Source organism: Eubalaena glacialis, chromosome 1, assembly GCF_028564815.1.
Source record: "Eubalaena glacialis isolate mEubGla1 chromosome 1, mEubGla1.1.hap2.+ XY, whole genome shotgun sequence".
Lineage (NCBI taxonomy): Eukaryota > Metazoa > Chordata > Mammalia > Artiodactyla > Balaenidae > Eubalaena > Eubalaena glacialis.
Window position 1 is genome coordinate 123,974,931 of NC_083716.1, and position 21,044 is coordinate 123,995,974.

The following is a 21,044-nucleotide window of genomic DNA, read 5'->3' on the forward strand; positions in this document are numbered from 1 at the left end:
TTCTCCAAATCTTGGAAGTAGGAATTACATGGAAATGATGATCCTTAAAAGACACTAAGACTGAGCACTAGTATGCTCTAGAACAAATCCTTGGTGTTTTTGTTAATTTTTAAACTCCAGAGATTTCCCAAAGATGTTGAAACAGTAGTGTTCATATTAATTTTTTACATATTTAATTTTGATGCCACCTACCTGAGGTGACTTCTGGCAACCATTTACAAATTCCTTTACTACCTAGGAAGTAGTAAATTCCTTTTCATTCCTATCCTTTGATAAGCAAGGAAAACACTATAATCATGCAGACTGTCAAATATATGGAGTTATTTTTACCTGGGAAGTTTGCTTTGACATATTCAAAACATATGTGAGACCCAATGAAATTTTTTAGGTATGCTGACAAATGATAAATTTAAAAAGCAATGTTAAATATTTTGGTATTTTGCATGAAGCCCTGGTGTAGCATACAAATTATTAAAATACCTTACACAGCCTTCACATTTTTCTTCTATGGGCCATATCACTTGAGCCAACCATTGCCTCTATTCTACAGCCAAATGAATCAGTGACATCAAAAATTTTGTTGTAACAGAAAACTGCTAGAATTAAAAATAAAGAAGTCAGCGAAAATTAAGATGTGAGGACTCTGAAGTGAACTAATTACAGGCATACCCCGTTTTACTGTGCTTCACCAATAATGTGTTTTTTACAAACTGAACTTTTCTGGCATCTCTGCATTATCAGATGATGGTTAGCATTATTCTGCAACAAGTATTTTTTAATTAAGGTATGTACATTTTTTTATAGACATAATGCTATTGCCACTTAATAGACTACAATATAGTGTAAATATAACTTTTAAACACACCGGGAAACCAAAAAATTTGTGTGACTCGCTTTACTGCGATATTCGCTTTATTGCAGTGGTCTGGAACAGAACCCACAGTACCTCCAAGGCATGCTACATTTATTTTTACTAAAGAGAATAATCACAAAAATGTATGTTGAAGTCAGTTGGTATAAATGTTCTTATATGTTAGTCCTCTCAAATGTGAAATGTGGTGAGAGCAAGCAAAGGGTTGATAATCTCCCAAAATTTCCTACAAGAAATACAGAGAAAAAACACATGTAATTAAGAGTAGTGGTTTGTAACTGGCTAACAAAAGTTTTTTTTAGACTACTGTTCTTGACTTAAGAATTTTTCATGTTCCTATTACAAACGTGATTTTAATTTTTAACTGAATTATATTCTTAACTTTTTTTTTTTTACCTTTACTGCCTTAGCAGTTTCCAAGGATTGCTCTGGAGGAATTCCTACTTCTCGGTCTCTCAGCAATTGCTGAATAAAATATGTTATATCTCGTCCTGCGATGGGAATGTGCTTAATACAGCTGCCAATCACATACCCTTCAGCCTAGATGGAAAAAAAAGTGTCAAATTTACTTTCAACGTTTTCAAAAATCAGTATCACCTAAATTAATCATTAAAGACCAATTTCTCAGATTACTGTATTTGTATCCTTAAGTATTGCTTTATCCCAGGAGAATTCTTCTAGTCTTTATTCCTCAACTGTATTCCTCAAAGTTAACTTAGCATAAAATTTATAATACTGTACAGATATTATGAACAAGAATGAACAAAACTTATGAACAAAGCTTAGATTTATTCTCTTACTGATAAGAGTTTACAATCAAGACTGAAATGACTCAACAACAAAGAAACAGTGAGTTTCAGAAGTATTAAAGGTTTTAGATAACAGACTTCGAATACGATATTAGTTTAAAATCTTCTATAATTTCAGCAAAAAATTTAGAGCGCATTGTAAGAAATTTGATCATTAACCCACAAGCTGGCTATCATTTTCCTAATGAAGTAGGTACCAACTTCACAAGCCTGAGGCAGTCCATGTACCATCAAAATTCCAAATAATTTAATTCTGCAGAATGAACTCATAAACTTACTAATACAACTCAGAAGTACAAAAATAATGTAGCAAAATTAAATTTCATTAACGACATAACATTCTTGTTTATGAAATGGTAAAATATTATTTGTAGTTAGACTATAATAAATTAGAGATGTTTACTATGAGCCCTAGAGCAAAAACCACCAAAAAATAAATGACAATAACAAAGAAATATATAGCATAGTTAATAAGTCAATAAAAAAAGATAAACTGAAATTATAAAAAACAGTCCATTAATTCAAAAGAAGGCAGGAAAATCACAGGAATACCCAATTCTTAATATTCTTACTAAAACTCTTTCTTTTCCAAGTTGGTAACTTCTTTTTGCAAATTACCTACTCTAATATTAATTTTCAAGATAATAATATTACTGTTTAATTGTGTAGCTGTTAAGAAAAGACTGTGGTCAGGAAGAACAAGTTCAGATCCTAGCCCCATGACCTATGATTTGGTGATCTTAAGCAACTCAGTTATTTGCATTTTATAAATGAGTAAACTGAAGTCCTCAAAGGATAATATAATCTACAGCATAGATCTTGAGGTTTAAATGAGAATTATAAATGAACATTTTAAGAATCTTTATGTATCTCTAAGCAACATACATATATGCATTATTTAATCCTCAAAACAGTTTTATGACATAGGTCACTATTATTGTCCCATTTTGGAAAAAAAGGGGGAAAGAATATGTAGCACTAAGAAAGAAAAATATGCCAACTAAATTATAAAAAGCCATCAAAATGTTGGACACATCCTAATTTCCAAGATATTAAAATATCCCCCAATGGCAATAAAATAAAATGTAGAATATCCATACAATGAAATATTATTTGGCAATAATAAGAAATGAAGTACTATACATGCTACAACATGGATAAATCTTGAAACAAGGGGCTATGTGAAAGAGGACAGTCACAAAAGAGTGACTCTAGGACTTCCCTGGTGGCGCAGTGGTTAGGAATCCACCTGCCAATGCAGGGGACACGGGTTTGAGCCCTGGTCTGGGAAGATCCCACATGCTGCGAAGCAACTAAGCCAGAGTGCCACAACCACTGAGCCTGCGCCCTAGAGCCCGTGAGCCACAACTACTGAAGCCCGCGCGCCTAGAGCCCGTGCTCCACAACAAGAGAAGCCACGTCAATGGGAAGCCCACACACCACAACTAGAGAAAGCCCGAGCACAGCAACGAGGACCCAACACAGACAAAAAACAAACAAACAAACAAACAAAAACAAAAACCTGGTGACAAATGTTTTAAAAAAAAGAAAAAAAGAGTGACTCCATTTATATGAAATATCCAGAACAGGCAAATCTACAGAGACAGAAAGTAGATTAGTGGTTGCCAGGGGCTAAAGTTATGGGGGGGACAGTGAATGCTAAAAGATACAGGGTTTCTTTTTAGAGTGATAAAAATGTTTTAAAATTGACTCTGGTAATGGATGCACTTTATGAATATACAATAAAACACTGAATGGTACACTCTAAATGAGTGAATTGTATGGTGTGTGAATTATATCACAAGGAAGTTTTAATTTTTTTAAAGAAGGGCAATTATTACTATTATGACATCAGAAGAATAAATTATGACATCTAATCCAAAAGTAGTCACTCGGAGGATGTAATCTTCAACAGAGGTTCCCTGATGCATTAAAAAGAGGAATAAGAATAATGAAAAAATAAAAGTTCTAAATAATTTCATTCCTTACATGTTATTCAATATAACATAAAAATTACTTTAAAAGATAAACCTTTCTACATATACGCACCCAATAATAATTAGTATGAATTTAAGTAGTCATTTTGAATCTATTAGACACAATAAAAAATCTAATTTGTCATTAAAAATTGGAAGCAGAAAGGCTTTGGCAGAAAAATGCTATCTCTCACAAATACTCCAATCTGATGCATTTTTCTTAACATGCTTGATTAAATCCAAGCCATAAAGCACAATCACAACTTGAGCCTTTTAATTCAAAAACGTAATTCCCCAAAAGTCATTAATGGTCATGCACTTTCGACTAACTGCTATTTAGTAGATAACGTATGACCAGTACGAAATCTGTTAATTAAGGATAAGAAAAACTATCAACTGGCTAACACACAAACAGACGCATCCAAACTGGAAAACTGAGTTCCACGTTTAAGACAAGAAAGGCATATTTCCATTCCAGATACTCTAATTCATCATTTCCTAATTATGAATTAGAAACAATTTCTAATAATTTTCTAATTATTTTTAACTGTAGTAAAAACCCATAGCAAAAAAATAAAAAATCTGGAATTTGTTTACAAAGTTCTAATAATAATTTGAGCAAAACACAGCTATAGCTGAACAATGGTCAAATTACAGTAAATTTTTAAGTGTTATATTTAAAGTTTTTAAAAGGTGGCATTAATTCATATAATTTAACTTTTCCAGGTGTTATCTGGTATCTTGTTCAGTAATTTTAAAATATCCTTACCACAGGGATGACATGAGTGACACCATCTCCACTGTCTATTACCGTACCGGTCAACGTCCGTTCTCCTACTTGTCTGGAGGTCCACGATGCAGCTAAGGCAAGAACAGCCTTGAACGAAAAGAAATATGACAGGCAAAAAAATAAAAACAAAGAGTTATTAGAAAAAAATTTTTTACTGGAGTACTTTATGCAATTTTAAATGTAGTATCTTTGGAAAGAGAATACACAAAATTAATTTATATTATACAATAAAATTGTTCACAGCCTACATATTATTAAGACAACTTACAGGCTTCCATTAGTCTTTAGGGGCATGTTTATAAATTTTCAATATTTTAGTGAGGGCCGTTTTCCTCCTATACCCCCCAAAAATGTGGAAGACTAACATGAGATAGTACGGTACTAACATACGGAAGACTAATATGAGATAATACAGTACAGGACTTAAAAGTATGTTTATATGGCCTAGCCTGTAACATACCACAAAGTAAGGTAGAGAGAAGCACACAACCACCAATCATCAGAGTTATTCAGTACATAGATGGCTATACTAAGTATCACTCATAAGATTAGCTCCAAATTTTCTAAGTGCAACATGCATTTAGGAATATGTAACAAGCTATTTAACCAGAAAAGGCCATTGCACACTTCCAAATACTATGATTTAATGAGGAAAGCAAAGTTGATGAAATAATGTATTTCTACAAAAAATCTTGGCATAGGCAATAAAGTATAATTTTTTCTATTAAGAGTTTGCAAATTAAGAAATTAATGAAGCTAGTTCATTTTAAAAAAATTACCTAAATTTCATACAAATCCAAGCCTCGAACAAGATAAATAATTAATTAATTAAAAACAGAACTAAGCTGGCTTTATTTTACCTACTTGCAATATAATAGCTGAAAGGGACCTAGAAAGGTAACTAGGCCATCCTCCTATTTTAACACAGGATCACACCATAATAAACGTGGGCTAACAAAACTACACAGTAATTTATATACTTTTTAAGCATTTGTGATATGCCAGGTATCACATTTGCTACAGCGTTAAAAAACAAGTAAGAAGTAAGCTCTGATCCTGAGGGATGGGAGAGAAGCTGTTCCATACAGATATATACACAAATTAAATGCAATAAAATATTATGGAGATTTGTGATATACAGGATACAGAGGGGCACAAAGGAGGCAGTGGTCAAATATATGTAGTGGTAAGTCATTCAAAACAGACTACAAAAAAAGGACACAGTGAATGTTACAAGGGTAAATGAATGTGTACAGAAAATTCTTGACATAGAGTAAATTCTCAATAACTATCAGTTCCCTTATTTCTGTTCTATAAAAGGTCTTGATTTATCCAAAAAACATTAACTTACTTCCTTTAACATTTCTCTTTTACTGACTAAATAGCTTCATTCCTCTAATACGATTTCTAAATTATCAGTTCAGTAGAACTATGATATGCTTTGAGGTTAAGAAAAATATACATATATTTTAAGAGTGAATTAAACCAGATTAAAATTTAAGAGTCAAGCTTATTTTGACTTATAAACTTGCTTACCTGTACAGCAATGTACAAGCCTGGAACATTGAAGGACTCAAACATTATTTCAGCAGTATATTCCCTGTTTTCTGGAGTATTCAGTGGAGGTTCAGTCTATTAAATTGAATAAGATTTTAAGTACGCAATATCAAATTATTCTGATAAATTTATAGATGATTTTTACGTTGAGAAATAATGTATTTCAAACACTGTATTTAAGTCATTAAACTCAGAGGTACAAAAATAAAGACACACAGACCAAAAAAAAAACAGTAGAGAACTCAAACAGATCTGTATGTTTATATAACTGCTAGAGTATAAAACAGAGATGTTTACACAGTTTAAGATGTTTCTTCAGTTTAAGTTATGTGACTGCATACATCACATCACTTAGAAACCTGCGGGTTAAGTCTGGGCCAGAACACATCCCAGTGAGGCAAGAAAGGACCTAAGGAACAGCCCTCAAAATCCTGGACTTCATGTTTCACTTATGCCTCAGGAATACCTAAATCATTTCATATTACCAAAGCTTGAAACTACGTAAGACATCATTCTTATGAATCTGATTTGACTATCCAATCCTTTTTGTTATCTCAAATATTTAAACTTGAAAGGCAAAAGTTTAAACTTAAGAAATACAGAAGAATTATGTTTTTGACCTTGAGGTAAGGAATGATTGCTTAAATTTAATGAACATAAACCGCAAAAGGAAAGACAGATAAAACTTAAATTCATTACAAATAAAATCATTTTTTTTAATTTTAAAAGACACTATAAAATTTTTTTTAGAAAATTAATGAGGATTAGACTTTTTCCATATGTAAAACCTTTAACTTCTAAACTACTTGATGTGTTTAAACTTACTTAAGAGGGTTTTGGACTATGTTCAAGAGTTTGAAGATAATTCAGTAAGAGTTACATATAAAATTAAGAAAACTAAAAAACCAAGGCAGTTAAATTATAAACTCCAAGAAAAGCAGAAATTCTATACAAAATAAAATATAATCAGAAGACCTCACTAGGAAAATATACAAATAGCTAATAAGCACATGAAAAAGTACTCAACATCATCAGTCATCAGAAAAATGCAAATTAAAACCAAAATGAGAAAGTTTACCCACCCAACCAGAATGGCTAAAATTAAAAAGACTGACACATCAAATGCTGGATCTGGATACATAGGGTAACCAGATCACTAACACATAGTTGGTGGGTGTGCAAAAAGGTACAATCCCTTGGAAAAAGTTCTGAAAGTTTCCTATAAAATCAATCATGCATCTATCCTGTGACACAGCAATTCCATATCTAGGTATTTACAGAAGAAAAATAAAAACATGTCCAGAAAAAGACTTGTTTAAGAATGTTCACAATACACAAAAAATATTCACAGTAGTCAAAAACTGGGAACAGCCCAGGTGATTATCAACAGGAAAATGGACAGGGAGGCATACAATGGAATATGACCCAGCAACAAAAAGCAACAAATTACGTGTATATGCAACAACAACATGGATGAATCTTAAGATTATGATGAGTGAAGTCTTACCAAAGAGCACATCTTGTACAATTCCATTTACATGAAACTCAAATATAAGCAAAACATGTATGTACTGGAAAAAAATCTGAACAAGGGTTGCCTCCAGGGCATGGGGGCAGGGATTAACTAGAAAAGGGCATGAGATAACTTTCCAGGTTAACAGTAATGCTCTGTTATCTTGATAAGGGTTTAGGTTACACAGATGTATGCATCTGTCAAACCCCGGGGATGGGCAAACTACATCATGCATCCTGCAGGCCAAATCTAGTCCACCACTTCTTTCTGTAAATAGAATTTTATTGGAACACAGCCATAGCCACTCATTTAAGTATTGCCTATGGCTGCTTCCCACAACAACAGCAGAGCTAATTAAGCAGCTGCGAAAGAGACCACATGGTCCACAAAGCCAAAAATATTTGCTAACTAGCTTTAGAGAAAGTCTGCCAATGCCCAGTCAAACCCATAAAATGGTAGGGTTAAGATGTGTGATTTTACAGAATGTAAGTTTTATATAAAAGAAAAAATGTAAACAATAATAAACTCTAGTTGATGATAATGTATGCTAAAGTATTTAGGGGTGAAATGACTCCATCTGCAACTCATTTTGAAGTGATTAAAAAAATAAAATGGAGTGATAGAAGGATAACCCAATAGATAGATGTCCTAAAACAATTATAGTAAAATAAATTGCTGAGTCTAGGTTGTGGGTATATTGGGCATTCACTGCAAGGTTCTTTTCAACTTTATGTTTATGGTCCAACCATAAACAATATTCACAATCACAATAAAATATAAAATATTAAAAATATTAAAATATTAATTTAACCCAAAATTAATGTCACAGAAAGAGGGAGAAGGTAAGGATTTTGTGTAAAGGAGGGGATAAAAGGAAAAGAACGAAATACTCATCTTACCTAGCAGGAAGTTAATAGACGGTCTAATATTTTAAAAAACCAAAAATACGGGCTTCCCTGGTGGCACAGTGGTTAAGAATCCGCCTGCCAATGCAGGGGACATGGCTTCGAGCCCTGGTCCGGGATGATGCCCCATGCCGCGGAGCAACTAAGCCCGTGTGCCACAACTACTGAAGCCTGCGCACCTAGAGCCCGTGCTCCGCAACAAGAGACGCCACGACAATGAGAAGCCCGCACACCGCAACGAAGACTCAACGCAGCAAAAAAAAATTAAAATAAATAAATAAACAAACAAAAATACAAGAAATACATGATATAACTATCAAGAAAAACTCTTTAAAAATTTAAAGTGTCTGCCCGGGGGGAATCAAGGGTTCAAGGGTAGGGGGAGGTGAGGAAGGAAAATTTTAATTTAAATCTGATATTATAGCACTTGATTTTTTAACATTATGAACATGCATTGCTTTGGTAAAAAAAGAAAGAAAAAAGTTTAAAAATTAAATTATATTGTAGTTTGTTACCAAGAATTACAAATGAAATAATAATCAGACCAGTCATTTTTTAAAAAATAAAGTGCCATGTTTCCAACTTTTTCCCCTGAAACTTACTGTTCAAGATACTAAAGATGATACAGCTTTATAACAAAGTCTTTAGATACATGACAATTTAATAAACAAGAACGTATGTCCTATGAGTACAGATGTGATGAAAACATTCTCATTAAATTTCTTCAAAAATTTCCTCACAGAAATTAAAATTTGTACTTACCAAAAGAAAATAATGGTCTTCAGGTTCCGCCCTTAAATATTTAAAGATCACTTGCTCCATAAACCTTTCCATCAAGTCCCAATCTTCAACTATACCATGGCGGATTGGCCACTATTAAAACAAAAAATAAAACAGGAATTAAATCTTTAGTAATATCAGAAAAAAATCAAATATAAAACAGATCACTAGTGAGTATTAGATGAGGATAGCATTTCTTAGGTGTGCTAATGACACAGAGATCATTAGAAGATACATACTTAACTATTTAGAGATAAAAGAAATTATTTCTACAACATATTTTCAGATGTTTCAATTAAAAAACACAATGCAAATATGTCAAAATGTTAAAAACTGTACAATCTAGATGGAAGGTCATTGCACCGGTCTTTCTAGATTGCTGAAAATTTTGTAATAATGGAAACGTAACCTATTAAAATTTAGCCTGTGAAAATTACAGGTTATGACAATTTGCTTAATCTTTATTAGCTCTTTCACAAGTATTTGTTGTGTGCCTAATATATAAAACACAGTTGGTAGGTATAGAGCAAGAATAACCATACATCAAGCAAGCAAAATTTTATAAGACAAGTCATATGTATTTGTTATAGAACCATGGTTCCAAAACTGAGCCCCAGGGTACTACAGCAAATTCTCAAAGACACCGCAAATATTTTACATTCTCCAGGGAAATTTGGTGATACTCAGAATCAGTTTGGCACTGCATACCTACTACTTTAAAGTAGTTCAGTTTCAACATCAGATCACACTAGATTCCCTTCAAGTAATATCACTTCTTTGAAAAGCTGGGTTGCCAGCAGTTGCTATGATGAAAACTAAATACCTCCCCCAAAAAACCCATGTACAATAAGAAATGAGGATGGTGATGTGCAATCTGATTCCAGGTGTAAGAAACTGTGAAGCGCCCGACAGGCACATGCATCCTACTAGTAACTGCGATTATTTAACAATTAAAAATATTTTCCTTTCAAATATGTGTCTTATTTTTTTCAAGTGGCTACTAAGTTGCTACTTAACAAACAACTGTTAAGAATTTCTTTCTAAGTGACACTGTAAAAAATTTTACTGAGACACTAAGGGCACTGAGAAAGTTTGTGAATCTCTGCAATAAAATAGTTTCACAACACATGTAACTAAAGATTAGTATTCTGAATATATGAAGACTTCCTTAAGCAAAGTAAAAACGTAGGCATAAAACTTCAAAAAATATACAAAAGAAAAATAAAAAAATATAGTTCCATGCACATAGTACAAATACACACCCAGTACTTAAGGCTGAATGCATTAGTGAAATAAATATCCTACAGTCATCTACTCAATCATTAAACCTCTTATCTATTAATTCCTAATATCCACATTTCACCATAGCCTTCTAGATACTTTCTAAATCATTATACTTAAAAAATAACTTTTACTCCCCACTTTGCTTTAGGGAAGTAAAAAATATACTACATCATTCATTTTATAACATTACTGGAACTGACATATTTTAATGTTCTAAGTGTTATTTATTCATTTATTCCTCATTTATTATTGTGCACCTACTATAACCATTGGCACAAATGCTAAGGACATGAACATCCTGCCATAAGAAGCTGTCCAGTGAAAGAAATAGATACAAACATAACACTGTAAGTTTTTAAGGAAATAAAGTACCTAGGACAAGATGATCAACTTGGCTTCAGAGGGAAAATGGGAAGGCTCCTATTCCTCTATGACTGAGGAGGTCGTATCTAAGCTGGGTCTTAAAGGAGCAACCTTGTTAATTTTGTTTTCAGGGGGTGGGGTAAATAGAGAATAGAAAAAAATATATACAAACACTGCAATAATATACAAACACAACAGTGATCAATGAAAAACACGTGTGCCTTTAGGGAAAGGGGTGTAGACAGATAGATCAGTTCTACACGGGGACCAGGTTCTCAAAAACGATTACTTGCCTTGTATTTGGGTTTTATTCTATAAGAAACAGAACATCAGTAGAAATTTTCAAGCAGGGTATAAACAACAACAGCTTCAATTTTTAATAAGATTATTATAGCAGCATTGGGAAAGCTGAAATGAATCTTAAAAGAACCAAGCAAGAAAGACTAAGAGCCCCAGTTGTGGTGTAAATAACGCTAGGCCAGATTCAAGATTTCTGTCACTACGAGGAAAAACTCAAAGATATCATCACTAGGTTTCTAGCTCTGAAGTCAGAATGGAAAGGATCTATTAATCAAGACACAAAAGTTGTGTTTTGTCTTATCTTGGAATAAGCAAGGGTAGAGTATATGTAATAAATTTTGTTTTGAGTATATTAACCTCAAGAGCCAGGTAGTAGGTAGGTGACAGTAGGTACTTGGAAATGGGGTCAAGGAATTGGAAGTAGAGATGTAGGCTGTGGTTGTTGACGAAGGTGTGGATGAGATCACCTAGAGAAAGTCTCTAATAAAGAAATAAAAGAGAATCAAGGACAGTACCTAGGAAATACTGGCCTTTGAGTAGTAGGCAAAGGAGAAAGAACCAGTGACAGTAGGGGAAAAAAATAAACAAGTAACAAATAAAAAGAATAGTCCACATTAGGAAGAGAACCAGCAGAGTAATCTTGTGAAAGAAAGACAAATCAAGAAGGATGATAATTGTTACATATAATTGGATTTAACAAAGAGCTTACCAAATAATGAGACTAAATAAGACGTTCAGTTTTAAAAGAGGAAAATAAAACAATAGCTAAAATGCTAAGGAAAGAAGGTAGGATTGAAAGAATTTTTGTCATTTGGGTGTGTTTGTTGCATTTGGAAGACATGAAAATGTGTTTAAAAGAACAGAATCAATGCAGAGGAACTCTGGCCTCTCAGCTCACTGACTTCATGACATTCAAAGGTGTCTTTCCCATTTTGGCCACAGTTTAGATCATCACTATCATCTCTAAGTCCCTGAAATGCAAGTACACCCCTCTCTGATCACAACTTCTTATCCTTGTAGCATACTCCAGCACCTCACTGTATCTCTCTGGATCACAATTAGACTTGCAGTCCACTGGCTGTTGTAATTCTTCCCTCGCCAAAAACCATCCCCCTCACAACACACACAAACACACACACAGTTTAGATTTTAGGCCCCATCACTTTGACTATTCATACTTCCTTTTGTCATTCCATCTACCAAAACCCAACTCAGCACAGTCCTACCCTAAACTTGCCTATACCCAGAATGCTGATCACACAAATCACACAGAACTGGTTGATAAAACTAAGAATTCATAATTGCTATTCCCAAATGGACCTAAATTTACCTGGCAAGCCTTTGTTTCCCTACTCTGTTATCCACAGTGATGATTTTAAATATTCTCCCTATCACTCAGATTTCACTTTCTCCCCCCTATTTCCTGGGCAGCAGAGATAACATCACCATGTATTTCACAAGGAAAGCAGAAGCCAACAGTCAGGAATCCAACTTTTCTTCACCAAATCTATAAAACTGATTCCATACTTACCTCTTTTTTCTTTTTCACTTTTTATAATGTAAGAGATCCTCCATATATCAATTAGATCATCTGGATTCCATCCCTTTAGCTTTGTCAAGAGCCCTGTATTATACTCCATCTTTCCTGTTACTTTAATTTCTTTTTCTAATGACTCTTTCACACTAGCATTTAAGCATCTCTTCCATTTTAAGCCCACAACTTGTCTCTTCATCTCTCCTTCCCAATCAAAGCTAAACCTCACTGAATATTACTGTCATTTTTTCCTTGTCATTCATAATCCAATCTACTTTAATCCAGCCTCATTGCTCTTCTAAAACTATTCTTATTAAGGTTATAAATGACATCCTTGTAGCTAAAGACAGCAAATAACCTATGGGCTCTAGCTTACTTGATCGCAGCATTCCACACTCTTTATCGCTCCTTCCTGTTTACCCAGTCTCTCTAACTATGCCTTCTCAGTCTCCTTTGTAGGCTTTCCTCCTCCATCCAAACCTAAATGATGCATTGATCACGCTCTGTCCTAGGCCTACCCCTGGGAATCTTACCCCTTCCAAAGGTAACTAATACCTTCTAAATATTTATCTCCAGTTCTGTCTTGTTTCTAAGCTCCAAGAGCCAAATATTTGTATAACTACAAGCCACTTATAATTATTTCTTCAATGGCTTCCTTTCCACCAATTATAATAGACTTGAAGTCAGGGAAGCCATTTTTCTTATTTAAACTCAGCACTTAGTAAAGTTGTTTATACATGGTAGTTGTTTGTTAATGAATAAATTACTAAAACGGAAGAAAAGAGGGACCAAGGAAGAAATGTGCAAATTAGGTAAAGTCAATTTGAATAGTGTTTCCCTTTTGGTGCAGGTGGGGTAGTGACTGTGGGAGCAGACATAAGGAAAGCATCTGGGTTACTAGACTTGTTCTATGTCCTGAACTTTTAGGATTACAATCACAAAAAATTTTAAACTGTGTAACTAAGCCTTACTTATTTTACTGTATATAAATTATACTTCAATAATAAGGGAGAAGGAGGAAGAATGGTAGGGAACAAACAAGAAAGGGAAAAAGATAGAAAGGAGAAAAGAGAGTGGCACTTCCAGATGACATAGGCTTCAAAAGGGCAGAAAGTGTGGGTCTGAATAAAGACGGGAGGGAAATATCTCTAGGTGTGGCGATGCAGAGGCAAGAGAAAGCCAATCACATTGATGATTCTGAGGTGGAAAAAGTAAATACTGCTCACCTGAAGGGGCTAAAATCTTCCTCTTGGGGAAAAAACCCAGTACAGTCAAAGCAAGGCTGGGAGGAGCCACAGAGAAGAAGAAATTTCTATTGTGAAGAGGTTGAGGGTATTAGGCTTGTAATTGACTGAAATTCCAAGCAGCACAATTATAGAACAAACTAATTTTTTGAAAGAAAATGTTATTTATATTTATACAAATCATAAAAATATACCTTTGTTGCATATGTAGGTTTTTCTATTGCTTCATCACCAATGAAGAAGTCTAGGTCATCAACACCTTTCATCACCCTCCTTTGAGCTTGATCACCCACTTTTGCTGACTCCTTAATAGCAATACCTTTAAAATAGAAGTTATTTATACATGTCAAAAATTGTATTTTTTTCAAGTGAGATGAATTTTTCACTTGTATTTCTTCCGTAATAAAGTGTTACTAAATAGAACATGATCTAGTATATTTAAAGTGTCAAATTAAAGCAAAAAGGTCATTAAAAAAAAAAAAGACAAAATTCATTTAACACAATGAAATCTCAACTTCCACCCAGAGACAAGGCCTCAAGTGTAAAAAGCCCAAAAAAACCCAAAGTACTGCTGTGGGAATGTTTCAGTTATGTTTTTAAAAACTATGTGAGATCTATTTTGATCTGAGTAAAATTATAATTTCACCAAGTCAACCTATGCTTGATGGACAACCAGAAAGAAAAAACTGAAAAACAGTTATAAAAGTAGGAAAATTGCACGGGGAAATTTTTTTTAAAGCTTTCTTCATATTTCTATCCTATCTGCATTATTATGAACTAGTAATTTAGGTATAACACTGGCATAAAGACCTGTTAAACTTAAATCACATATACAAAAGGAAATTGCAAATCATTTAGGTAAAACCCACAACAATCTCCTTATATAATTTCAGAAATCCAGCATACAGTTCTAGACCTAAAACTTGTATATTTCTTAATTAAGTTATAAATTTCTGAATCCTTCAAGTTAAACAGTTCCTCATTCAAAATATCTGCCTGGGGACTTCACTGGCGGTCCAGTGGTTAAGAGTCTGTGCTTCCACTGAAGGGGGTCTGGGTTCCATCCCTGATCAGGGAACTAAGATCCTGCATGATGCACGGCACGGCCAAAAATTAAAAAAAAAAAAAATCTGCATGCACTTAAGCTGATATGGCACCCAACTGTTACACTTTCATTTACTAACAATTTATATCCTTAATAAGGTGGGTAGAAAATACTGAAGGAAATTCTAAATCCAATCTACTTTTAAATGTTAGAAAGCTTCTCTAGCAATTTATTTACAATGTACACAGACATCAGATGGCTCACTATAAACTTCCTAAAAAACAAAGATTATGAAAATAACTTTGAACCATATCCACAGGTTTTCCAGATAAAATATCCGTGCTCATCAGTGGCAGTGATTATATCTGCTCATTATAAAACTACACCTGCAGCATTAAAACTGGCTGGGTGAAAAAAAACCCCAAAATCAAAAACCTTCTTTCATACGCAAATGGATTTTTAACATGCCACAGCTTCTCATAAGACAATGAAAACTAAAACTGCAAATTTTGGCAGAAAGGTGAAATAGAGAAAGGATACAATGGTGATGAGAACCCAAGGTTCAAAAGTTCAAAATTATATGGGCTTCCAACAAAGACTGAACACAGCCACTTAAGAACATAAGCAAAACCAAATTTTACAAGGATGAGAGTTAACATATCAGTAATCTCCTGAAATAAACGTTTAATCACAACATAATGCTTTATAAAAGATTATAAATTAAGAGATTACAAAATCAGCATTTTATGGGTTGAATTGTGTACCCCCAGAAAGATACGTTTTAGGTCCTAACTTCTAGTACCTCAGAATGTGACCTTATTTGGAAATACGGTCTTTCAAGTTAAAGTGAGGTTAGCAGGATGGGCTATAATCCAATGACTGGTGTTTTTATAAAAATAGGAAATGTGGACATATCCATGCACAGAAGAAAAACAATCTGAAGACACACAGGGCAGCCACGTGCCTAGAGTGATGCACATACAAGCCAAGGAACATCAAGGACTGTCAGCAAACACCAGAAGCTTTAAGAGGCAAGGAAGATTTCTCCCCTAAAGCTGTCAGCAAGATCTTGGCCCTGCTGACACCTTGATTTCGGACTTCTCCAGGACTGTAAGTTTCTGTTGTTTTAAGTCACCTGGTTTTCGGTACTTTGCCTCGGCAGCCTTGGGAAACGAATACAACCATACACAATGGTATAATACTAAACTCAAATATAACTAATGTCATGTACTAGTCCACAAAAGTACTTCTATTTTAGTCAGCAATAGAGGCAATATTTGTAGTCAAAGTCTTAAACAACAAACTATCAATATATTTTTATATAAATGTGGGACAAAAGTAAAAAAACAAAACAAAACAAAAAAGCAAATCTGTCCCTCAGTGTAGATAACAAATATGCATGAATAAAACATAAAGAAAAAGACAACAGTACTACAAATTAAGACCACTATGTTCCTATGAATGAGCATCAGTGTCCTCTAAAACCTATTCCAGGCATTAAAGAATTAGACTTAGGTAACAGCCTAAATTCTTAGATAGTAAGAATTAGATTATTAGATAATAATCCCTAGAGAAGTATACCAAAAGTATATCAGAAGTGCAAAAGTCAAATAGGTTTGTTTCTAGAGAGTGAAAAAAAAAATGTACTAGCTCCCCCTTTAAAGACAATTTTGACACACACTTCACACATTTTTAATTTTGTTCTTACTATATATAAACAACAAAACAATCAACCTGTTCAAGTCTGATGAGTATACCCAATTGAGACTAAAGATCTGCAGTTTTGGGCAAGCATAGTAATTTCTACCTCGTTCTCAACTTCACAGATTTTGAATCCTAAGCTGCTTTCACTATTCTCTGCATGTTTATTTTTCCATTTCCTTCTTATTTTCATAAATTAATAAGAATACACAAAAATATTCAAACAGTCTAATACTAGTGATACTAGAACTGTCTAGGAGTTAGCACCACCAAGGAATGGCTCAAAAGGTTTATCATCTGATGTGCTAAAGTCTTAACTTAGCGTAGGTCAGGTGGTTCAGAAATGTTACATTATGTACAAAAGGTGAATTGTCTAAAAGTCAGAAGCCCAAAACAGGTTCATCAAGGAACACATACATAGCCCAGGCTAACAAATAAGAGCACTAACAAACCAAGTGTGAGAGTATTTTTTAAAAACTTCTGACAGACAAACTATTGAAAGTGGACAGTCAGCTAAAGTGAAGTTAACAGAAATAAGATAAAGCAAAAACTATGTAAGTACGGTTATAAGATGTTAGAAAACAGCTGAAGTCCACATCTCTAAAGGTGAGATGCCATCCTTATTTTGAAACATGAGCTCTTGTCAGGGATGTCAATAAGCACGAGCCCTGCAAACAATCACATCCACAAACCAAAGGATAGCCTTTGTAGGCGTGTGATGGGGAATGCATTACTTAATAGTAACACACACACATTATTAACAGCAATACCCTCAAAGCAGAAAACTTTTTAATTATCAGCTCATTCATTTTTGTCTTTAAAAAGATATTTGGCAGATCTGGTAAATGAAGAGCTAAACAGAGATCTGAAATGAATGGTCAGAGGTACAGAAATGAGGCCATGCTTAGAACTTGGCAAACCATGTTTTTAAAGGACTAAATCTTACAGAGTGTCAAAAATGATTATTTATTTTACTTTATTAAGAAAAGATATTAAATCAGCTTATCTGTGACTTAAAAGAAATACTTACAGGAAGGGATGATAAACTGTGGTTCTGTATTTCCAGCATATCCTAGTTTTGTATACCTGAAAAACAAAAAGAATTTCATAAGGATTTCACAAATATCTCAGCAATTATGAATTTAATTCTTAGATTTCCATTTGTTATAAAGTGAGATTCCACTCTGGGTAAATAGTATACAAAATTCCATCGTTTCAGTTCATTTAAACATCTCTGCTTTCAAAATTATATCAAAATTATAAATACCCATAGCTTTTAACCAGGAACTGCACTTCTAGAAATTGATCCTACAGGGATATTCATACATGTACAAAATAACATATAACAGGGCCTTTTGCGACAATCTTGCTTATAATAGTAAAAGACCGGAAATAAATAGCCATCAAACTAGTTAAATATGCTTCGTTTATACTACAGAATATTATGCAGTTATTAAAAAAGAGATTGAAGAACCTCCTTATGTACAGATATAGAACAATCTCCAAAACGTATTGTTAACTGAGCAAAAGCAAGGTACAGAGCAATGGTCAACTATGTGATATCTGTATAAAAGTAAAGGGTAGGGGTAAACCATGTAAAACACAAGCTGCTCATCTCCTTGCACGGCCCTGTAATAAACCTTTCTCTGCTCCAAACTCCAATGTTTCGGTTTGTTTGGCCTCATTGTTCAGTAGCACCTTCAGAAAAACTCTTCCTTCAGACAGCTAGTAGACACTTTGATAACTTTTCCTCCCCTTAAGCTTTAAACATGGGATTAAACAGCTTGGATTTTTCTTAAATCTGCCATTTGGATAATTGGATTATTTAGTATAGGAGTCAGACATGGGACAAACGTTCACATTTGGAAGTTACTTACTCAAATTGATCTACAGATCCATGCAATTGCTATCAAAATCCCAACAATGCTTTTTGGGAGAAAGAGAAAATCTATCCTAAAATTCATATGGAATCTCAAGGGACTATGAATAGCCAAAACAATCTTGGAAAAGAACAAAGTTGGAGGTCTCACACTTCCTGATTTCAAAACTTAGTACAAAGTTACAGTAATGAAAGCTGTGTGGCACTGACATAGAAACACACAGACTAATTGAATAGGACAGAGCCCAGAAATAAATCCTCCCATATACGGTCAAATAAAATTTTTTTTAAATTATTTATTTATTTTTATTTTTGGCTGTGTTGGGTCCTCGTTTCTGTGAGAGGGCTTTCTCCAGTTGCGGCAAGCGGGGGCCACTCTTCATCGCGGTGCGCGGGCCTCTCACTATCGTGGCCTCTCTTGTTGTGGAGCACAGGCTCCAGACGCGCAGGCTCAGTAGCTGTGGCTCACGGGCCTAGTTGCTCTGCGGCATGTGGGATCTTCCCAGACCAGGGCTCGAACCCGTGTCCCCTGCACTGGCAGGCAGATTCTCAACCACTGCGCCACCAGGGAAGCCCCTCAAATAATTTTTGACAAGGGTGCCATAACCATTCAAACAGGGAAAGGACAGTCTTTTCGAGAAAGGGTGCTGGGAAAACTGGATATCCATTAATTAATGAATATGGACTTTTATCTTATACCACGTACAAAATTTAACTCAAAATGGATCAAAGACCTACATATAAGATCTAAAACTATAAAACTCTTTGAGGAAAATATAGGGGACAAAGCTTTATGACATTAAATTTGGCAAGGATTTCTTGGACATGACACGACAAGGAGGCAACACCACCATAAAAAATAAATTAACATCATCAAAATTAATAACTTTTGCGTACCAAAGGACACCATCAATAGTGTGAAAGGCAACCCACAAAATGGAAGAAAACAGTTACAAATCATATATCTGATAAGGAGTTAATATCCAGAATATATAAAGAACTCCTACAACTCAACAAAATAAACAACCCAGTTTTTAAAACAGGCAAAGGACTTGAATAGACATTTCTCCAAAGGAGATATACAAAAGGTCAACAAGCACATGAAAAGATGCTCAACATTATTAATAATTAAGAAAATTCAAATCAAAACCAAAATGAGATACCACTTCACATCCATTAGGATGGCTATTACCAAAACATCAAAAACAAAAACAAACAAACAAAAACATCAGTGAGGATATGGAGAAACCAGAACCCTTGTACACTGCTGATAGGAATGTAAAATGGTGCAGCTGCTACAAAAAACAATATGGCAATTCCTCAAAAAATTAATCACAGAATTACCACACAATCCAGCAAAGCCGTTTCTGGGTATATACCCAAAAAAAAAAAAAAAAAAATGAAAGCAGAGGCTTCAACAGATTTTTGTACACCAATGTTCACAGCAACATTATGCATAATAGACAAAAGGTGGAAGCAATGCAAGGGTCCACTGACAGATGAATGGATAAACAAATGTGGTATATACATACAATGGAATATTAGTTAGCCTTCAAAAGGAAGGAAATTCTGACACATGCTACATACAACATGAATGAACCTTGAGGACATCATCCTAAGTGAAATAAGCCAATCACAAAAGGTCAAATACTATATGATTCCACTTACATGACGTACCTGAAATAGTCAAATTCACAGAGACAGAAGCAGGATGGTGGCTGCCAGGGATGGAGGTGGGGTATGGTTGTTACTGTTTTATGGGTACAGAGTTTCAGTTTGGGAAGATGAAAAAGTTCTGAAGTTGATAGTTGTGAATGTACTTAATGCCACTAAACTGTACACTTAAAAATGGTTAAAACTGTCAATTTTATGTTGTGTATATTTTACAACAATTTTCTTAAAAAGCTACGTAAACTTGACAGCTACTGGGGAAAATAATTAAATTCTGTACATATCATACATGTTAAAACAAAATAAATCTAAATGGATGAAATATTAAAACAGGGTAGGGAAATAAACCATAAACTTTAAAAGGTAATGCAGGATAACTTCTTTATAACCCTGGAATAGGGGAGTCTTAGTAACTATAATTCAAAATCCAGACTGATACTCTAATTATGTGAAAATTTAAAACTTCTTCACAAAAACATACCAAAAGTAGCCAAAAGAAAAATGACCAAAAGAGAAAAATTATCTGCACTCAGAGACAAAGAGTTAATCACCTTAATATATAAAGGATATCTAGAAGGTGATGTCAACAAGGGAGGGAAATAAGGAGGGAAGAAAGGAAGAGTGAAAGGTAAAAGACAATAACCATTCAAAGAAAGAGAAATATAAATGGCTATAAATGAAAAAATGCTCAACTCTGTGTGGTAAAAAAAGAAAAAAAAAGGCAAATTAAAAGTACACTGAGGTAAATTTCATACATTCCTAGTTGGAATGATAGAAAAAAATCAAAATCATTTGTAAATAAAACAGCCACTTTGGAAAACA

General features: G+C 34.0%; 1 protein-coding gene across 1 annotated transcript in view; it reads right to left on the reverse strand.

Moving 5' to 3' along the window:
* Positions 1-21,044, reverse strand: part of ACTR3 (actin related protein 3) — a 57,193-nt gene that overhangs the window by 17,601 nt on the left and 18,548 nt on the right. Inside the window, exons 2-7 of the mRNA XM_061199275.1 lie at positions 17,703-17,758; positions 14,121-14,245; positions 9,184-9,294; positions 5,983-6,078; positions 4,426-4,533; positions 1,268-1,411 (exon numbers count right to left, since the gene is read on the reverse strand). Coding sequence (XP_061055258.1) covers positions 1,268-1,411; positions 4,426-4,533; positions 5,983-6,078; positions 9,184-9,294; positions 14,121-14,245; positions 17,703-17,758 — 640 coding nt within the window. The remainder of the gene's footprint in view (positions 1-1,267; positions 1,412-4,425; positions 4,534-5,982; positions 6,079-9,183; positions 9,295-14,120; positions 14,246-17,702; positions 17,759-21,044) is intronic.